Source organism: Notolepis coatsorum, assembly GCF_963971535.1.
Source record: "Notolepis coatsorum genome assembly, chromosome: 14".
Taxonomy (NCBI): domain Eukaryota; kingdom Metazoa; phylum Chordata; class Actinopteri; order Aulopiformes; family Paralepididae; genus Notolepis; species Notolepis coatsorum.
Genome location: NC_140178.1, coordinates 25543869 through 25564424, shown reverse-complemented (window position 1 = coordinate 25564424; position 20556 = coordinate 25543869). Strand labels below are relative to the sequence as shown.

Below are 20556 nucleotides of genomic sequence, written 5' to 3'. Positions count from 1 at the left end.
GCGTATATATACTGCGCTATTAAAGTAGAACTTTCTTTTAGTCCAGTTCATTACCCTCCAACAGAGTGACAGACGCAAAAGCCTCCCCGCGAACCACGTGTGGGCAGTAAGGCCAATTCGGCCCAGTATCGGCATTGAGACATCGTGTATATTAATATTTGAATAGTCATATTTGGCACTATATCGTCGAGTTGGACGTATTCTATTAAGCTAATAATAGTCTATTCATATATAGTGCCTCGTGCGGTAAGAGTTCTATAGTAATCAGCACCCCCATCGTTTCGGGCATCAGCTGGACGCTTATCCAGGGTGGTTGACCCCACGTGAAGCTGCACCCGAGGAGCTCCAGGCCAAAGAGCGAGTGGACCTGTATATTGGATTATTCTACCGACGACGGCTAGCCTTCCCCGGCTTGGATTATGCTTTGAGTACTTTGATTATTCTATGGATAAAGGCCAACACTGCGGTGTGTTGGAAATACCCCCCCCGGAGAGGACGACAGGTGAGACGGCGCTCTGCACAGTGAGGTCGCCTCACGTCTCTCCGTCGTGGACCGGAGGACGCCGGCCACAGAGGGTCCAACTGCATTCATCTGTGGATCGAGGATCGTTGGGCACCGTGTCGCACAACTGTGGACTCTCCCAAGATACCCTCGGCCAGACGGGATCCAGCCAGTGACTCTCTAACCCCCCCCCCTCCAGCTGTCCTACAAGCAGTCGGAACCTTCCCCTAGTGTATCCAGCTATATAATCATTCAAGTATCATTGCTATTGTTCCCTAAATATTCCAGGTTGTATATTTGCTTCCTGCGCAATCAGAGATTGGACATTCGATATTGATCTACCTACGAATACTCATTTGCCATAAAAGTGCATACTATTTCAAATCATAAATGTAATTAAGTGATCGTTGTACATACCTTTTGCTATGTATTAAAACTCAAACTTTCGATTTGGTACATTTGTGTTGGATCCGTTTATCAGGTGGGAGTGTTCAACATATTCATACCTAGTACTGGGTGGCCAGAGTCTAAAGTACAAGAGGTAGTGGTAGTAAGTATCATATCTAACCATACAGTCAGGGAATTGTACCCCTCAGTTACAATTGGTCCTTCGAGCCGGATGGTAATCAGTGTAATATTAATATAGTGTTATTAATATTAAAATGGCCTATGATGAACACTCCACGAAACGATCCTCCTAACCAACAACGCCCGCGGCGCAAACGACAGCTCCCTCAGTACCTAGAGGCTTACGCTGTCAGTCAACAACCTAGTCTTCTACCAACAGTAAACGCGGTAAAACTAGAAAGTAAAATTATGTCTAACCCTAACGACCAGGCTACCCCGACCATAGAGGCCCCTATGGGTTCTAATGTAACTGACCAAGCTCACGGTGGGGACCAGGGGGAACCAGACATGACTTTACACCCCGCCAATACCGAAGAAGTAGTCCCCGACGAGTCCCGGGAGGAAGACAACACTACCGAGAGAGAACTCGGCACGGAAGAAGATGAGGAGAGCACCGTGGAGATAGAGCTCCAAGACTCCGCACGGAGTACCCCAAGGGACGGCTCCCCTATACAACCGTCTTCTCCCAGCGAGGCAGAGAGGACACTACAGCAGGCATTCCTCGTCAGCCTGAAAGCCTCTACTGAACGCGATAGACTCCAGGGTGAACGCGATCGATTGCAGATACAGCAACGGAGCGAAGAAGAGCACATACGCCTGGAAATAAGACGCATTCAGATGGAAGAGAATATGGCAAGAGACCGGGCCGACGCCCAGCGCGCCGCCACCGGTGCCCAGAGAGAATCGGATCTCACCAAGCGCGAAGCCGAGCGCGACAGAGCACAAGCGCAACTAATAGAACAGCTGATCAGAAGGACAACACCCCCTCCCTCCACCAGAGGCTCCAGGAACTCGTCTAGACATCACTCCAGGGCGGCATCCCCTAGCCGAGTAAGCGACCCTGAACTTGATCAACAGACGAGGTCTATACCCCCCGCAGACCCCCTCCCCCAACCGGTCCAAGCGAGACCCAGCCACCGGGAAGGAGCAGCATACACTGCGGAGAGGCTAAATCAGAGACTACAAGCCCTGGATGACCTAACGGAAGACGAAGAGGAAGAGGAGGAGAACCACGCCCGACGACAGCACAGTACTCTACCGGACAAGGAGGTCCAGTACAGCCCAGGCTATACCCCCGCGGAGCTGCGCTACAGACCCCCGACGCTATTCACGGGTGAGCACGACGCACGACCCGCACCGAGGAACAGCACCTGGACCAGCGGGCCATGGTACACAGCCGGTACCAGCCCACGCCAAGGAGCAGGAGGAGACTCGCCTAGGAGGCCTCTCCCCCAACGCTCGCCAATGTATCAACAATCCGCGTCATACATTGGCACACCTATGGTACCAGACTTCACCCAGGAGAACCGGGCCCAGTATACGGAGCTCCGCATGTGTCTGGAGACAATGTTGGTGGATGTCATTGATGAACGCCATAAATACGCGATACTACTGAAGCATTTAAAGGTACCCCGCGCGCACAACATAGCGCTCGCCTACGTCACTTCCACGACCCCATACACCGCAGCGCTGGTAGCGTTGGACCAGAGATATGGACGTATATGGGATTACGTGATCCAGGAGATCAGGCACATCGACCGCCTACCCCCAGCAACAGACAATCGAGCACTGGACGACCTGTCCATCAGAGTGCAGTCCCTGGTAGGGATGCTGGGAGCGCAGAGGGAAAAGGGTAGGCATGAACTATACGCCAACTCAAATGTAGAGAGGATCTTGGAGAAGCTACCGCCCGCCCGACAGGAGCGCTTTAGGCGGCAGAGAGACCACCGAGACCCTAATGGCCCCGAACCGAACCTCCTCGATCTAGCCGACTTCCTGGCGAGAGAAGTCAGCAGCTTACGGCTAGATACATTCGGACGGAGCACCCCTGGCTCCAGAGAAGGAACCAGGAGACTAAATGATGGAAGAAGATCGGTGACTGTCATGCACCAATCGGAGTCAGTGCCAAGCAGTAGGAGCCACAGTACCCCCTCAAGAAAGGAGAAGTGGAAGATAGTGTGCCCCTACTGTGAGAAAGAACACTGGCTGTCACAATGTGACTCATTCCCCAAGATGAATGCGGAGGAAGCGAGTCAATGGATAAAGTCCAACAGACGCTGTTTTCGCTGTGCGCGATCACACATGGCAGCCGAATGCCGCTTAAAGAAAAAGTGCAGTCGGTGCGATGGAGCCCATCTGGACATACTCCACGACAGTAACAGACGGCGGCCTCCACCCGCACCATCAAGCAGCAAAGCAAGCGTCATGTACATCGACCTCGCCAGCAGCAGCGGAGCCAGAGTGCTCTTAAAGGTAGTCCGTGTGACATTGAGCTACCAGAATAAAGTCATGGACACTTACGCCGTCCTTGATGACGGGTCAGAGAAGACCCTTCTGCTCGCGTCCGCTGCGGCCCAGCTAGGGCTGCGGGGGAGCGAAAACCAAATGACAATTCGGACAATAAGAAGAGATTTGAAAACGATAAAGGGCGAGAATGTCTCATTCTCTATTGCAGCAAGCGGCCAGCCCGAGCGACGGTACAGGATTACAGACGCTTTCACCAGCCAAGAAATAGGACTGTCGCGGTACACATACCCCGTAGCCAAGCTGATGGAGAAATATGTACATCTACGCAAGCTACCGATCCCACTCATAGACGGTGCTACCCCGACACTGTTGATAGGCTCCGACCATGCAGACCTCATTGTCCCGATAGACCGGGTTCATACCGGACCCAGAGGCTGTCCTGCAGCAGTCGAGACCCGGCTAGGATGGACTCTCCAAGGCCCACTCGCCAAATCTCTCAACCGAACCACAGCCACTAGCTGTCTCCACTCCCGAGTCACAGAGGGAGACACCGCACTCCTGCAGCATGTAGAGAGGCTATGGACCTTAGAACAAATGCCCTTTAAGAACGAAAAGAAAGACATTCGCTCTAAAGACGACATCTACGCCATTAACCTCCTCGAGACGGGAACAAAGAGAGTCCCAGTCAGCGGCGTGTTGAGATACGCCACGCCACTCCTGCGGCGGGAAGGGATGCCTACCTTTCACGCAAAGAAAAACGCCACAGAGCGGTACCTACTAAACACAGAGCGGCGCTTAGCCAAGGACTACGCCCAAGAAAGTGTATACCGCGCTGAGATTGAGAAGCTCATCACAGCGGGACACGTCACAAAGATTGACATTAAAGAGGCCGACCAGACGACTGAATCGTGGTACGTGCCCCACCACAAGGTTCATCACAACGGCAAAGACCGCATCGTGTTTAACTGCAGCTACCAGATCGGATCCCAAAATCTGAATAAAGAGCTATTGCCCGGTCCTACACTCGGCCCCTCCCTACTAGGCGTACTACTCCGCTTCCGCCAGGACAAGGTGGCTATCAGCGGGGATATCAAAGGGATGTTCCTGCAGGTGAGATTAGTAGAGGAGGACAAGCCCCTGTTGCGGTTCCTATGGAGAGAGAGGCCAGGAGATGAGCACCCAGCCATCTACCAATGGGAAGTCCTCCCTTTCGGAACTACATGCAGCCCATGCTGTGCTACATTTGCACTACAGAGACATGTCGCAGAGGACCCAGCAGCGGACGAAGAGGTCCGACACAGTGTGAAGAACAGCTTCTACGTAGATAACTGTCTACAAAGCGTTTCGACCCAGGAAGAAGCCGAGGCTCTCCTACTTAAACTCCGCGCCTCTCTGATCAAAGGCGGCTTTGATCTCAGGCAGTGGGCCAGCAGCGATCCGCACGTACTGCGCAGCCTCTCCTCCGAGGACAAGGCAGCGAGCAGCGAGACCTGGATGGCCACAATCCCAGGAGAAGCCCAAGAGATGACACTAGGACTAGTGTGGCGCTTCAAAACAGATTCGCTCCACTATAGACACAAACCCCTGACCACGGAGCAGGGAAGGTCGACGGCAATACCGACCACCAGACGGAGTGTGTACAGAACACTCGCCCGACAATATGACCCGTTAGGATGTATACTACCGTACACCACCAGGGCAAAGATGATTGTACGAGCATTGTGGGACAAGGACCAGGGCTGGGACGACCCCATTCCCGCACACCTTGTATCCACCTGGAGAGAGTGGGAGATGGAACTCCACTCACTCCCAGGCGTTAATATACCCGGAAGCTACTTCCCACCCACGGTTAGGCCAGAGACATGTAAAATGGATTTACACGTCTTCAGTGACGCCTCCGAGGTCGCCTACGGATCAGTAGCCTACTTGCGGGCCCAAGAAGAGGGGGGAGAGATCTACACAGCATTCATCCTCGCCCGCCCGAGAATAGCCCCACGCAAGCAACAGTCTATCCCACGTCTAGAGCTCTGCGCAGCCCTCGCAGGAGCGCATCTAGCCACGCTCATCCAACGTGAGCTCACCATTCCGGTGCATAGAACAATCCTGTGGTCAGATTCCACGACAGTACTCGCCTGGATCAAATCGGATTCATGCAAATACAAAGTCTTCGTGGGAGTCAGAGTCACTGAGATTCAAGAGTTAACCGGAGAGTTAACCGGAGAAGCAAACTGGCGCTATGTTGATACAAAACACAACCCAGCTGACGTCATCACCCGGGGAATGTCCCTAGATGACTTAACCCGTCGTAACATCTACAGTGACGGACCAGCATTCCTCAAGCTCCCGGAAGGAGATTGGCCCACGCCCACCCCGAGGGAAGCAAGTGACGAGGAGGCTGAGAATAAGAAACCTATGTTCTGTGGATTGAGCACTGTTGTCTCCGCAGACCCCAACATAGACGATTGCATTACCATAGAGAGTGCGCAGCAACGGACATTCCTGCGGCACCACCCAGAGATTCAGTCCCCCGCTGATATGTCAGCAGCTGACTACGAGGAAGCAGAACTGCTTCTACTGGAACGAGCCCAGAGAGACTCGTTCCCCGATGAACTAGACTGTCTACAGGGAGGAAAGCCCGTCCCATCAGACAGCAGATTGATTCATCTGGCCCCCGAGAGTGACACACATACCCTCATCAGAGTGGGTGGTCGCCTGCGGAGAGCCCCCAATTTACCGGATGACATTAAGTACCCGATCGTATTGAACAGCCGACACAAGGTCACAGAGCTGATTATAAAGAAATACGACGAGGATGTACACCACGCAGGAGCAGAGAGAGTCTTCGCGGAGATCAGACGTCGTTACTGGATACTTCAAGGAAGAGAGGCGGTGCGACGCTTCCAGCGAACCCGTCTAGACTGCCGAAAGTGGCGCGCGCAGCCCAGCATACCACGGATGGCTGACCTACCTCCATGTCGCCTCCGACTCGGCGACAAGCCATTCCACTCAACAGGCATGGACTGTTTTGGCCCGCTGCACATAATGAAAGGAAGAGGCACCGAGAAGCGGTGGGGTATTGTATTCAAATGCATGACCACCAGAGCGATACATATCGAGCTCCTTCCGACCATGAGCACAGACTCATTCCTTATGGCCTTCCGAAGATTCACATCACGGAAAGGAAAACCGTCTACATTATTGTCCGATCACGGGACAAACTTCAAAGGCGGAGAAAGAGAGCTGAGGGAGAGCTTCCAAGCTATGGGCCCAGAACTTAAGACCCACCTCGCTCCAGCCCAGATTGACTTCCAATTCAACCCCCCAAACGCACCCCACTTCGGTGGAACTTGGGAACGAGAAGTACGTTCTATAAAGACAGCCCTGTACGCAGTACTTGGGGCCCAGACTGTGGCGGAAGAAGTCCTAATGACAGTCCTCACGGAGATTGAGGGAGTATTGAACTCAAAGCCCCTCGGTTACGTCTCCAGTGATGTAGCAGATGTCGACCCAGTCACCCCCAACACCCTCCTGATGGGGCGGCTAGATCCCGCGTTACCCCAGACAATGTACCGGCCTGAAGAAGCGAACGGCCGACGAATGTGGAGGTACAGCCAAGTATTAGCCGACAAGTTTTGGAGCAGTTTCCTACTGCACTACCTACCGTCTCTACAGACCCGCCAGAAGTGGGTAAAAGAGAGAGACAATTTGACGGAAGGAACAGTCGTCATGATTATTGACCAGTCACTACCCAGAGCTATGTGGCCGGCTGGCCGCGTAAGCAAAGTGATCACCGGTGCCGATGGCAAGGTCCGAGCAGCTGAAGTACTCGTCCAAGGGCGCACTTACACCCGTCCTGTGGCGAGGCTCATAGAACTGCCCCGACTCCCAGACACAATCGATGATGACCATGACCCTATGACTTTGTGAGTTGACTGACCCTTACAGCGAACCCTTGAGTGGTAGACAGTGCGGTTAATCTGTCTCTGCTTAACTAATTAGGTTGGGACCAATTAGGGGGCGGCTGCTCTGAAGGATCAGATTAAACCGAATATATATATTTATTTATATATATATATTTAATTGTATTTGTATATCCCCTGATATCCCCTGATATCCCTTGTATATTCCTTGTACAATATGCATTGAATATCCCTTCTAGTCTACTGAACATCCCATAATAGTCTCCATTCTACCATTGGACGAGACCTTGGTGCCAGGTCGCCATACCCCTCAGACCAAGTTCAATCGTACCGCTCAACATGTATGGACAAGTCCTAGTTCCGCGTAGGAATATGTCTACCGCACCACTAATGGTACCATTTGTTCATAGTGCGTATATATACTGCGCTATTAAAGTAGAACTTTCTTTTAGTCCAGTTCATTACCCTCCAACAGAGTGACAGACGCAAAAGCCTCCCCGCGAACCACGTGTGGGCAGTAAGGCCAATTCGGCCCAGTATCGGCATTGAGACATCGTGTATATTAATATTTGAATAGTCATATTTGGCACTATATCGTCGAGTTGGACGTATTCTATTAAGCTAATAATAGTCTATTCATATATAGTGCCTTGTGCGGTAAGAGTTCTATAGTAATCAGCACCCCCATCGTTTCGGGCATCAGCTGGACGCTTATCCAGGGTGGTTGACCCCACGTGAAGCTGCACCCGAGGAGCTCCAGGCCAAAGAGCGAGTGGACCTGTATATTGGATTATTCTACCGACGACGGCTAGCCTTCCCCGGCTTGGATTATGCTTTGAGTACTTTGATTATTCTATGGATAAAGGCCAACACTGCGGTGTGTTGGAAATACCCCCCCCGGAGAGGACGACAGGTGAGACGGCGCTCTGCACAGTGAGGTCGCCTCACGTCTCTCCGTCGTGGACCGGAGGACGCCGGCCACAGAGGGTCCAACTGCATTCATCTGTGGATCGAGGATCGTTGGGCACCGTGTCGCACAACTGTGGACTCTCCCAAGATACCCTCGGCCAGACGGGATCCAGCCAGTGACTCTCTAACCCCCCCCCCTCCAGCTGTCCTACAAGCAGTCGGAACCTTCCCCTAGTGTATCCAGCTATATAATCATTCAAGTATCATTGCTATTGTTCCCTAAATATTCCAGGTTGTATATTTGCTTCCTGCGCAATCAGAGATTGGACATTCAATATTGATCTACCTACGAATACTCATTTGCCATAAAAGTGCATACTATTTCAAATCATAAATGTAATTAAGTGATCGTTGTACATACCTTTTGCTATGTATTAAAACTCAAACTTTCGATTTGGTACATTTGTGTTGGATCCGTTTATCAGGTGGGAGTGTTCAACATATTCATACCTAGTACTGGGTGGCCAGAGTCTAAAGTACAAGAGGTAGTGGTAGTAAGTATCATATCTAACCATACAGTCAGGGAATTGTACCCCTCAGTTACAGTGTAGCTTAATAGGCCCAATTAGTGATCCAAACGTATAGCAAAACAGGTAGCCTCACCATCAAGAATAAGGGAGACATGTTTTAATTCTCTAGTTCAGTGTTTCTCAACTGGTGGGTCGCGACCCAAAAGTGGGTCGCGGGGCCATTTTGAGTGGGTCGCGGATGTGTGTGTAAAAAAAAAAAAAAAAAAAAAAAGTAAAACGATTTTTTTTTTTTTTTTTTTTACTTTTTTTCCCCCACTACCCATCTTTGTGAAAGTGGCTTCTCAGCTCTGGTCCAGCTGAAGACAAAGCGGAGGAACAGATTGGACATTGAGCATGACCTCAGAGTTGCTTTGTCTACCATCACCCCAGACTTTGAGACTCCATCATCCCCAGTTATCCCATTAGTTTCCTGCATGTTAAGCTAAGAAGTCTGCTAAGAAGGATATATTATTTATTATTATTATTTTATTTCATTGTGTTTTTAGCCCTTAGTTGCACTTTTGTTGCAACCCCAGTTATCCCATTAGTTCCCCCAAACGTAGGTCTGTTATGTTAAGCTAAGAAATCTGCTAAGAAGCATATTATTTATTATTATTTTATTTCATTTCATTGGGTTTTAGCCCTAGTTGCACTTTTGTTGCAAACTCAGTTATCCCATTAGTTCCCCCAAACTTAGGTCTGTTATGTTAAGCTAAGAAATCTGCTAAGAAGCATATTATTTATTATTATTTTATTTCATTTCATTGGGTTTTAGCCCTAGTTGCACTTTTGTTGCAAACTCAGTTATCCCATTAGTTCCCCCAAATTTAGGTCTGTTATGTTAAGCTAAGAAATCTGCTAAGAACCATATATTATTTATTATTCTTTTATTTCATTGGGTTTTTAGCAATAGTTGCACTTTTGTTGCACTTTTTTGTGTTTATTTCATGTTTTGAAAGATTGCGTATTACTGCAAATATTTTTTCTTTTACATAAATCATAGTGGTTAAAAATGTTGGGTCGCGACTTAATGACTAAGGAAAATGTTGGGTCCCGAGGCTAGACCAGTTGAGAACCACTGCTCTAGTTGATTGTATGAGCTCTTGATACAAGGACTAACACTAGACAACAGGTCAATTTAACTCTTGATACAAGGACTAACACTAGACAACAGCAGGTCAATATAACTCTTGATACAAGGACCAACACTAGACAACATGTCAATTTAGCTATTGATACAAGGACTAACAATAGACAGCAGGTCAACTTAGCTCTTGATACAATTACTAACACTAGACAACCGGTGAATTTGAGTTTTACATTTTAATTGTATTTGCTCAATTTTGTGGCTGTAAAAGGTTTATTTACGTTGGTAGCCATAAGGAGTAAAACCAATATAAAATGGGTTAATAAGGTTCCAAATGCCATTATTTTCCATCTACAGATCAAACTCTTCAAGATGCAATCTTTTTAATAAACACGGATAGCTCAAGTCAAGCAATCTGAACCATTGTATAATAAACATACTACCATGGCTATGATGACATCTACCGGTACTTATTTACTAAATTCAGTATCACTCCATGTCTGAAAACAAGTCAGCCAGTGTTAACATTAACCAAGTACTATTGCTATACCTCCGTGGGAGCCCACCTGGCTGACAGCCAGTGACTTTGTCTCGGCGGCTCGGAGAGCACATTCTAGCCACGAAGCTATTCCAACAAGCTAACAGGGTAAAGAGCCGGTGTTAGCTGCTACACACCAGTGAAACTACTTTTTCTTGTAATGTTAGCAAAGATAACATTAGTTTTAGTCATGAATGAATAATAATAGATGTGAAGCAGGGAAGCGATCATTATGAGTAGCAGCTGCTAACTTAGTGGTGTCTCTTAAGTTTGTTTGTTGCCGTGTTAAATTAGTGTTAGCTAGCAAGTCTAAACAATTAACATTGGGTCATTGGTTGCTTGGTCAAGAGTTTCTAATGCTATGTCATCTCTGCAGTGATGGAAGAAGTACACAATTCCATTACTTAACTTAAGTAAATGTTGAAATACCCAGATAAAATAGTACTGTGGTAAAAGCCTAGCCTACCAAACCTGCTCCCAGGACTGACTGTAGTGTAGGAGCCTAGCCTACCAAACCTGCTCCCAGGACTGACTGTAGTGTAGGAGCCTAGCCTACCAAACATGCTCCCAGAACTGGCTTTAGTGTAGGAGCCTAGCCTACCAAACATGCTCCCAGGACTGGCTGTAGTGTAGGAGCCTAGCCTATAAAACCTGCTCCCAGGACTGGCTGTAGTGTAGGAGCCTAGCCTACCAAACCTGCTCCCGGCCAGGACTGGCTGTAGTGTAGGAGCCTAGCCTATCAAACCTGCTCCCGGCCAGGACTGGCTGTAGTGTAGGAGCCTAGCCTACCAAACCTGCTCCCGGCCAGGACTGGCTGTAGTGTAGGAGCCTAGCCTACCAAACCTGCTCCCAGGACTGGCTGTAGTGTAGGAGCCTAGCCTATCAAACCTGCTCCCGGCCAGGACTGACTGTAGTGTAGGAGCCTAGCCTATCAAACCTGCTCCCAGGACTGACTGTAGTGTAGGAGCCTAGCCTACCAAACCTGCTCCCAGGACTGACTGTAGTGTAGGAGCCAATATCACAGATTGGGGCTTTAACAATCCAAGCTAACATGAAAATATGAGTACTGCCAATTAATTTTCCCAATCTCTACAGCCCCAAATTATAACCAATTCTAAAACATAAACAAAAAAAAGTTATTACTAATTGTAATTAAGAATATTTTTCTCATGTACATTTAAAATATTAAAAAAGGCTCATTTAGCTTACATAATGAAAAACATTTGGGTTTTTCCTGACAGGCTTAATTTGTTGTACTTGTGAATCTGTTGTACTTGTGATTTATTATTAACGTGTACAGTCAAAGTTAAAGGACCCTGTCACTCATTCGGTACAGAGAGCAGGCCAGAATTACAATGACAAACTGATCACTTGGCCGACACAAAAGGTCATCCAGCTCCAGACTATCGTTACAATGACTAGAAAATAATACCACCAAATACAAGGACAAACAACTTGAATGGACTGCATAATGGGCTGCATTTATAGAACAGCTTTTATCCAAAGTGCTTTTACAACTTATGCTTCACATTCATGATTCACCCATTCACTCACACATTCACACACAGACAGCCGAGGCGACCATGCAAGGTGCCAACCGGCTCATCAGGAGCAGTTATTAAGGGGGTTAAATGTCTTGCTCAAGGACACTTCAACACCGGGAGGAGCCCGGATCTAACCGAACTGTCGCCCCACTTGAGATAAGAGGCTCTCAAACTAGAGCTCTCGAGAACAAGCACAGCAATTCTGCCATGTAGAAATGGACACAGTGTCAACTCAAACCCCTAGAGGAAGAGCACTGTGACCTCGGAGCCGTACTCTGTGAACGTGGCAGCGGCCCGGGCGTATGAAACCGATACAGGGTGCACACCGCGGGTCGGGGGATATTCGGACAGGTCCCTTTGCGAAGCGTGGGACAACGCCGGTGATGATGAGAGAGCCCGTCGGCTGGAAGAGGAATGGTCAATTATTTAGAGTTATCATTCAGAGTCTGGCCGGTGTTTTAAGAGGCCAGAGTGTTTGACCTGGTGGGAGGCGAGACAAAGGGAGGAGCATACCGTATGCTAACAGAGAGCTGATGAATGTTTTATCAAAGAAGCCATGATTTATTTAACAGCCGTGCACCCGAGGGAAGAAATCTAATAAGAAATACCAACTATTCCTCCCAAAACTCTGAACGCCCCGGGAGCAGGAAGGAATGAAAACGAATAACAAAAGCAACTTTTTCGATAAACACTATCGTTGTGTCAGGTGTGGTTGATCTTACAGACAAGGGGTCTGGTTTTACCTACATTTACCTGGCATAGGTGAGCGACAATGCCGATGGTGAAGCGTAGGCTGAACACTGAACATTCAAAAGCGTCATTATGCAAGCGATTTTTGTGGAGCGAGCCGTTGAATTGTAGTTTATTGAGTGTCGACGTTACAAATGACTTTTTCTTAACTTTATTTTTATTTTATTTTTTTAATCATTGTTGTTATTTAAAGGTGCTAAGGTTACATTCAGCCACTAGATGTCGCACTAGAGCACCAACATGAATCAGGTGCGTTCCATGTGGGGAAATGGGAAGTAGGGAGAGGACAACATGTAAATAATAACGTACATTTTGGACAGAAAAAAAATTCTTATTCATTTATCATCTTTGGGGGGGGAAAGCAATACGTTTATTATGCATCTTTCTAAAAGCTCTGTGGATGGATTGTTTATTTTATATATTTTTTTACATGCCTGCAACATGTAAACAAAAACATTAATTTGAACCTGCAAACATTTATTAAATGATAAATTCATTAATCTTTTTTATGGGGGAAAACAATACTTTTATTCTACATGTTTCTAAAAGTGCCATGGATGTATTATAAAAAAAGAATTATAATAGTGATTACTCCACATAAAAATGATATCTATAGCGCCAGTGCTTTACTGATCACTAGTTTTTACTTTTGATTTATTATTATTATTTTCATTAAATACTGAAGAATCCGCCTTTCACTAGTTGCCCAACCAGTTTATCCGCAAACAGAAAGCTTTGCGACGCATCTTGCGGTTGGCATACAGGAATTTGGGATTACATTCCTGATTCGAGTGATGAAAATGTTTTGCTAGAGTGGCCAATCATCTGCAATTGTTATCGCACTCATTGTTGGCTTGTGGTGACAATAAAAGGAATCCAACAGAAGGCATCCGATTTGGCTGTTTAGCTTGTATCACCTGATCTTCATAAGCCACAGTCATTTGATGATGAAGGAGTATTTCCACAGGAAAACAGGAGGCAGAGATTAGTTGCATTTTGTATCTTCCAATGAAATGCATCGCTGTGAGAGGATGACTGATGTTACAATCAGGATGTGCAAATAGGTCATGCTTTGGCAGAAAATAATCAGCATTCAACTGGTCAGGACCTTCTGGCCTGTAGATCACAAGTCCCTGTTTGAGTAGCACCGCTTAATAATTTCTTTTTAGAAAAACTGAAAAGCTATATTCACATCGGCCAGACCAGTGTCATATAATATTGTAAATTCAGTGTTTCCCATACGTTGATTTATTTGAGGCAGCCCGCCACAATATCAGCATTGACCACCAGATAATGATTTTACAATTGAAAATGGGTAAATCTTATTTCATTGGAGAGAATTTATTCACACCGTACATGTGGCCAGTGGCCACACACACACACATATATTATATATACACATATACAAACTTGTGTATTCTCCAAGCGTTTGGAAATGAGAAAAAGCGCACTTATTGTATTGCCCAAAAGCTCTCCCCATCTCCCTCTCTATCTCTCTCTCCCTATCTCCCTCGCTATCTCTCTCTCCGTCTCTCTTTCTCCCTCTCTCCCCCTCCCTCTCTCCCCCTCCCCTCCCCTTGCACAGGCACTCAATCAGATATGAGGAGAGACTTAAAATACATATCCAATAAATAACACGTTGAGTGCCATTTTATGGTAGGGTGAACGCTTAAGAGGTGGAGCAGGTATATCTTAAATTTCGGAGTTTGTTCGTTTCATTCCCCTCCGTCCATCGGTTTTATGAGCTAAGAGAGAACGGTAATGTTACAGACAGAGCAGCAGTGACACTGACGGCACTGTGTAGGGTTTAGTCAGAGCAGTGATTACAGTACGGTAGTATTGGTGACAGTAGGGTTTAGTCAGAGCAGTGATTACAGTACGGTAGTATTGGTGACAGTAGGGTTTAGTCAGAGCAGTGATTACAGTAGTATTGGTGACAGTAGGGTTGGTGACAGCAGGGTTTAGTCAGAGTAGTGATTACAGTAGTATTGGTGACAGTAGGGTTTAGTCAGAGCAGTGATTACAGTAGTATAGGTGACAGTAGGGTTTAGTCAGAGCAGTGATTACAGTAGTATAGGTGACAGTAGGGTTTAGTCAGAGCAGTGATTACAGTAGTATTGGTGACAGTAGGGTTTAGTCAGAGTAGTGATTACGGTAGTATTGGTGACAGTAGGGTTTAGTCAGAGAGTAGTGATTACGGTAGTATTGGTGACAGTAGGGTTTAGTCAGAGTAGTGATTACAGTACAGTAGTATTGGTGACAGTAGGGTTTAGTCAGAGCAGTGATTACAGTAGTATTGGTGACAGTAGGGTTGGTGACAGCAGGGTTTAGTCAGAGTAGTGATTACAGTAGTATTGGTGACAGTAGGGTTTAGTCAGAGTAGTGATTACAGTACGGTAGTATTTGTGACAGTAGGGTTTAGTCAGAGTAGTGATTACAGTACGGTAGTATTGGTGACAGTAGGGTTTAGTCAGAGTAGTGATTACAGTACGGTAGTATTGGTGACAGTAGGGTTTAGTCAGAGCAGTGATTATTACAGTACAGTAGTATGGGTGACAGTAGCCATACAAACATTAAAGTAATGGTGGCAATATTTGGGAAACTGAAAATAAATGCAACATTTATCAAGCCATGACTGTGCAGTAAAAATGTGTCCTGCCTGCACTGATGCCCTAACTTCTCTAGAGCGGTAACCACACAAACATCAATGGACAGAAAATGCAACGAAATAGTACCAAGCTTGTTATTTTTATATGTATAAAAATGTCAATAAAAAATTATTAATTAATGAATGTATGCATTATGAATGTATTATTTAAAAAGGTTTGTGGGTCCAAAATGAATATTGGTGTTTACATGTTCTGTGCATGCATCCTCTCCTTACTTCCCATTTCCCCACATGGAATGCACCCGATTGGTTAAATGACATACTGATGCCTTTTGCCACACCTGGACAAAAAGCAGGGGAACTATGTGAGAATGCTATTCATCGACTACAGCTCAGCATTCAATACCATAGTCCCCTCCAAACTCGTAGCCAAGCTCAGGGACCTGGGCTTGAACTATGACCTCTGCTAGTGGGTCTTGGACTTCCGGACAGGAAGACCCCAGGTGGTGAGAGCAGGCAACTGCACCTCCTCAGCCATCACTCTAAACACAGGGCCCCCTCAGGGCTGTGTTCTGAGCCCCCTCCTCTACTGGAACAACACAATTATCAAGTTTGCTGATGACACAGTCATGGTGGGCCTGATCTCTGCAAACGACGAGAGGGCCTACCTGGAAGAGGTAGAGGCCCTGGCGCAGTGGTGTCGGGAGAATGGCCTCTCCCTGAACACAAAACGAACTGCTTTGAACTGCTGCGGTCCGGCAAGCGCTACCAGAGTCTCATGGCCAGTACAGAGAGACTCAGAAGGAGCTTCTATCCCCAGGCCATCAGGATGCGCAATGACAATGACACTATGGAACAACCCATCATCTACACTCACTGCACACACTCACTTTAAACAAACACTCACCTTACCACTCGCTTTACTCACTTTAACACACTTTATATGCATCTATTATTAAAGAGATGTGCACTACATTCATACCTCATTTGCACCTTACCCTACGTTTTGTACCTCATCTCATTTCTGCATTGTACCTCAATGTTACTCTGTATTGTATACATGTATATTGACTGAATATTCCTTTACTTACTTATTTTTTTTTATTTTTTCTTTTTTACTTACTTACTTTTTTTTACTGTATGTAGCACACTCTCACTGGCTCATACAGAAACAAGCATTTCATCATAAAGTATTCTGCACCTCAGCTAAAAACATTTAACATTAAACATAATTTATTTTGCACATAATCACACACATCCAAAAACAGTTTTGCACACATTCATCTAGTTCGACAGTTATCGCGAGTAAATTTGTTTGAATATGGCCAAAAGGATGTTGAATCCTTGTGTTGTGTTAATTACAGCTCAATGAAATGATAAGGTACCAGTCCCTATGAGACAAGGTATTGCTATTTTCACAAGGATTCAACATTCAAACTAATTTACTCACAATAACTGTCAAACTAAATGTACGTCTTGGATGTGTGTGAGATTATGTGCCAGGTAAATCGGCATTGTTTTCGATGAGGTGCCCGTTTAAATATCAATTTCCGGAACATTTGCAAACTGCGATGTAAACAAATCTAGCGGATATTATAAATCAGCATAATCTCAATTTGTCTACATGCAGTAAGAGGCTTATGTCATGCGAGATGAAGAAAGGAAAATGGATTTATTGGCAAATTGTTTGGGGCTCCCGTTTAAAACCAGCGAGAGGCTAGGGAGGGGAGGGGGGGAAACAACAAAGGAGGGGATCAGCACATCTATCACTGTCGCCCTGCAAAGTTAAAACAAGAGGGAGAATCACAGGAGTTTGGGCTCCTTAAATACCTCAAGGGCACGCACACATCCTTTGGGTAGTTCCAAAGGGGAAGCGTCAGGTGAAGCATCGTGAGACTCAGAGACGACAGAAAGGGCTCCCGAGGCACTGAATCTGTCTCCAGTACAGACAGAGGTCGCCACTTTTGGGTACAGTCCCAATGGGCGAGGACTCGAGGGGGGTGAGTGTCTGTGTGCTGCCTAGCGGGTCCTGCAGAGGCCCCTGGGGTCAAGGGACAGGGGTGAAATAGCAGGTCCTGCAGAGGGCCCTGGGGGCAAGGGACAGGGGCGAGGTGGGGTATGAGTGATGGGTGTGTGTGTGTGTGTGTGTGTGTGTGCGCTGCCTAGTGGGTCATCCAGAGAACCACGGGGGAGGAGGCGAGGCGGGGTGTGAGTGATGGGTGAGGGTGAGTGTGTGCTGCCTAGCCAGAGGCCCACGGGGGAGGAGGGGAGGTGAAGGATGGGCAGGGGGGTAGGCACATGGTACTCACCAGAAAGACCCTGTAGGCGTCTATCCTCGTCACAGAACCCCAGCACGGATCGGTGTCGTTGTATTTCACACTCCCGGCACTGCACGTGTGGTTCCCACTGCATGGGCACAGATACATAATTATGGAGATTAATGTGTGACCAGAGGCACTGCGTGAATCAAGGGATGGTGTCGCCATCTAGGCGCGCACTCGTACAGATACAGGTGGGCGATATCGGGCCCGGTATCAGGCTAAAGCCTGAATGGTATCGGTATCAGAGAAGACCCATCTGTAATCAGAAATCAAAGCCACTTCGGCACATAGAATCACGCAGGATTAGATTAGATTCAAATATATTGTCATCGTACAACACAAGTACACTACAACGAAAAGGAGTTGGCATCTAAACAGAGTGCAAGGTAACAGTAAAGTGCATTAACAATATACAGTGTAACAAGTGATCAGTCTACCAGTTGAGGGCGAGGAATACGATTAATAAGCTGATCAGGAAGGGAGGATCCATTATTGGACCGAGTCCAGACTCTCTGGAGGCGGTTACAGAGCAGAGAAGGAAGGTCAGGTGCGTCCTGCGACACGGATCATCCTCTCATAGATCATCCATTCTTTTGTAAGATTTAGAAAGTATGTTGTTGCCAGCAGTAGGCAGGTTTTTCACTGAGCATCGTTTCACGTTGATGTTGTAGGCCTCTATGGTGATTTCTCGTAGTAGAAAATGTTATTGCCAGGGATAGCCTATGTATTTTTGATGTTATGTGATGCAATTTGATACGGTATGTACTGCAAGTAGGGCTTTGTACTAACTGGGAGCAGCAAAGTGGAAGGAGGATTGACCAAAGGAGGTGTTAACACGGGGGAACAAATAAGGAGGGGTCAGACCAAGGAGGGTTTTGTAAATGAGTGTAAGCCAATGAATTGTGTAATGACGGCCAATTTACAGATGTGTATAAGTCACAGTGATGTGTTGAAAAGGGGGCATTTGTAGCAAACCTAATTGCCGTGTGATAATTGTCCTTTCTGTGATACTGCCTCGGGACAGTGTATCTGTATTTTTATTGTCCTGCGTGTCACAGGTGTATATGGTGGCAATTCAGTTTCCCCTTTGAGGATTAATAAAGTGTATCATATCGTATCGTTAAGAGAAGTTTCTACTGCTGTAATAGATGAAAACGGCTTCTTGATGGAAAATTTAAGCGTATCACTCAAGAGGCAATAAAATAAAATAAAAAAACGTTCACTGCTTCAGACAAAGTGCAGCAGAGCATCAATATGATCATTCCGACTGTGGCCTGCGCCCTCCGGCCTCCTATTGCAGTGTCTCCAAGTGTCTCAAATTTGTTAGGGTGGTTAGCGCCATCATGGTCAGCAAGAATCCCATAAAACTGCTATTATATTTAGAAAGTCTAGTCGGGTATTGGCTCGATGTCTTATTCCTTTTTAAAGGAAGCGATTGAAATGTAATTCTGATCTCTTGACTACTGCATGCTGCTCACTCACCCACATCTTACATTAAAAGCCGATTCTCTCCATAAATGTATGAGAATCCCACCTTACACTATGTCCATAAAAACAAGCATAAACAATCTCCCTGGCCTCACTGAGCACGGAAGTGACATTAGACTCAAGTTATTGGGATAAAACGGGAGGGAAATGGTTCCTTTTATTGGAGGTTAGTCTTCGGAACGTGTTGGCACTGCCTTAAGTGTCAATAAGATCTGACTTCAGCGGTCACCCTGCGGTCTGTACTGATCCCACCAATACAACAGCTAGAATGGGTAATGTCTGTTGTCCCTAGGCATTGATGCCGGAGGCTCAGTCTTTCTATCTGTAGCTATATGGAATACCTTATGCCGACTTGCAATAAAAACCTGTCCCGGGAAGCCAGTCGACTGAAGTGTAACGCCAAGAGCTCCACTGACTGAGAGGTCAAGAAGTCTTAAGACCTCGGATTGCAAAGCTTAAAAAGGTGCTATAGAATAGATAACATTCTGCCACTAGATGTCGCACTAGAGCACCAGCATGTAATGTATCCAATCAGGTGCATTCCACGTGGGGAAATGGAAGGTAGGGACATACATCACAAGTAAACAACAACATTCATTTCAATAAAACATTTTTGGAGGGAAAAACCTTTCTAAAAGTTATGTGGATGTATTATTTTTTTCCAAATGATTACGCTACACAAAATGTTTATCTACAGCACCTTTAACTGTCATGCACCTCAGCTCAGGGGGCGAGAACACAGCCGCAGTGTGGGAACAGATGTGTTACATGAGAAGTCAGGTGTACTTCATCCCGACAAGACTCCGTACAGCAGATGTCTGAGGTACTTTGAGCAAGTGAAGCCCGTCCAACCACACAGAGCTATTGGGTATAGAACTAACGCTGCTACCAATTATTATATTTAATGAATCAATTCATCTGAAGATAATTTTATTTATGAATCTAAACAATTCATTTTCACAAGTAAATATTTTTTTAGTTTAATTTAAGTTGAAAAAAGCATGCACTCTAACAGTGTCTTTATTTAGAGAATTTTTTAACAATCTTAGTGCTTCTGAATTAAATGATTCTTCCTCTTCTTTTGTATTTCCCATCAGACGCGACCATTTGGAACATTTCACCGCCACCAATGAAATGTTTCGAAGCGTAGTCCTCTTCAAATCAATCATTCTTTTTGCAATACATTTCTTCTATTTGGTCGGTCGCATCGTGACGCCCCAAAATAAAAACCTTTTCAAAATGGAGAAGGACATGGACATAAAGGAGAGAGTTGGCCTTACCAGGCGACTTCCATCAGGGATATGGGGACAGCGGCGGCGTAGATGGCCAGGTCTCCGTACAGGTAGACGATGATACAGATGTAGAACATGTTGACGCCAACTGGAAGAGAGACAAAAAGAGACGCACACAAAGATTTAGCCTCTACTGCACGCGTGCCAGACGTCA

General features: G+C 46.4%; 1 protein-coding gene across 2 annotated transcripts in view; it reads right to left on the bottom strand.

Moving 5' to 3' along the window:
* tmem104 (transmembrane protein 104) overlaps positions 1-20556 on the bottom strand; it is a 168292-nt gene that overhangs the window by 119486 nt on the left and 28250 nt on the right. For both annotated transcript variants that reach the window (XM_084329499.1, XM_084329498.1), the window contains exons 7-8: positions 20391-20490; positions 17611-17707 (exon numbers count right to left, since the gene is read on the bottom strand). In XM_084329499.1, the coding sequence (XP_084185625.1) occupies positions 17611-17707; positions 20391-20490 (197 nt within the window). The remainder of the gene's footprint in view (positions 1-17610; positions 17708-20390; positions 20491-20556) is intronic.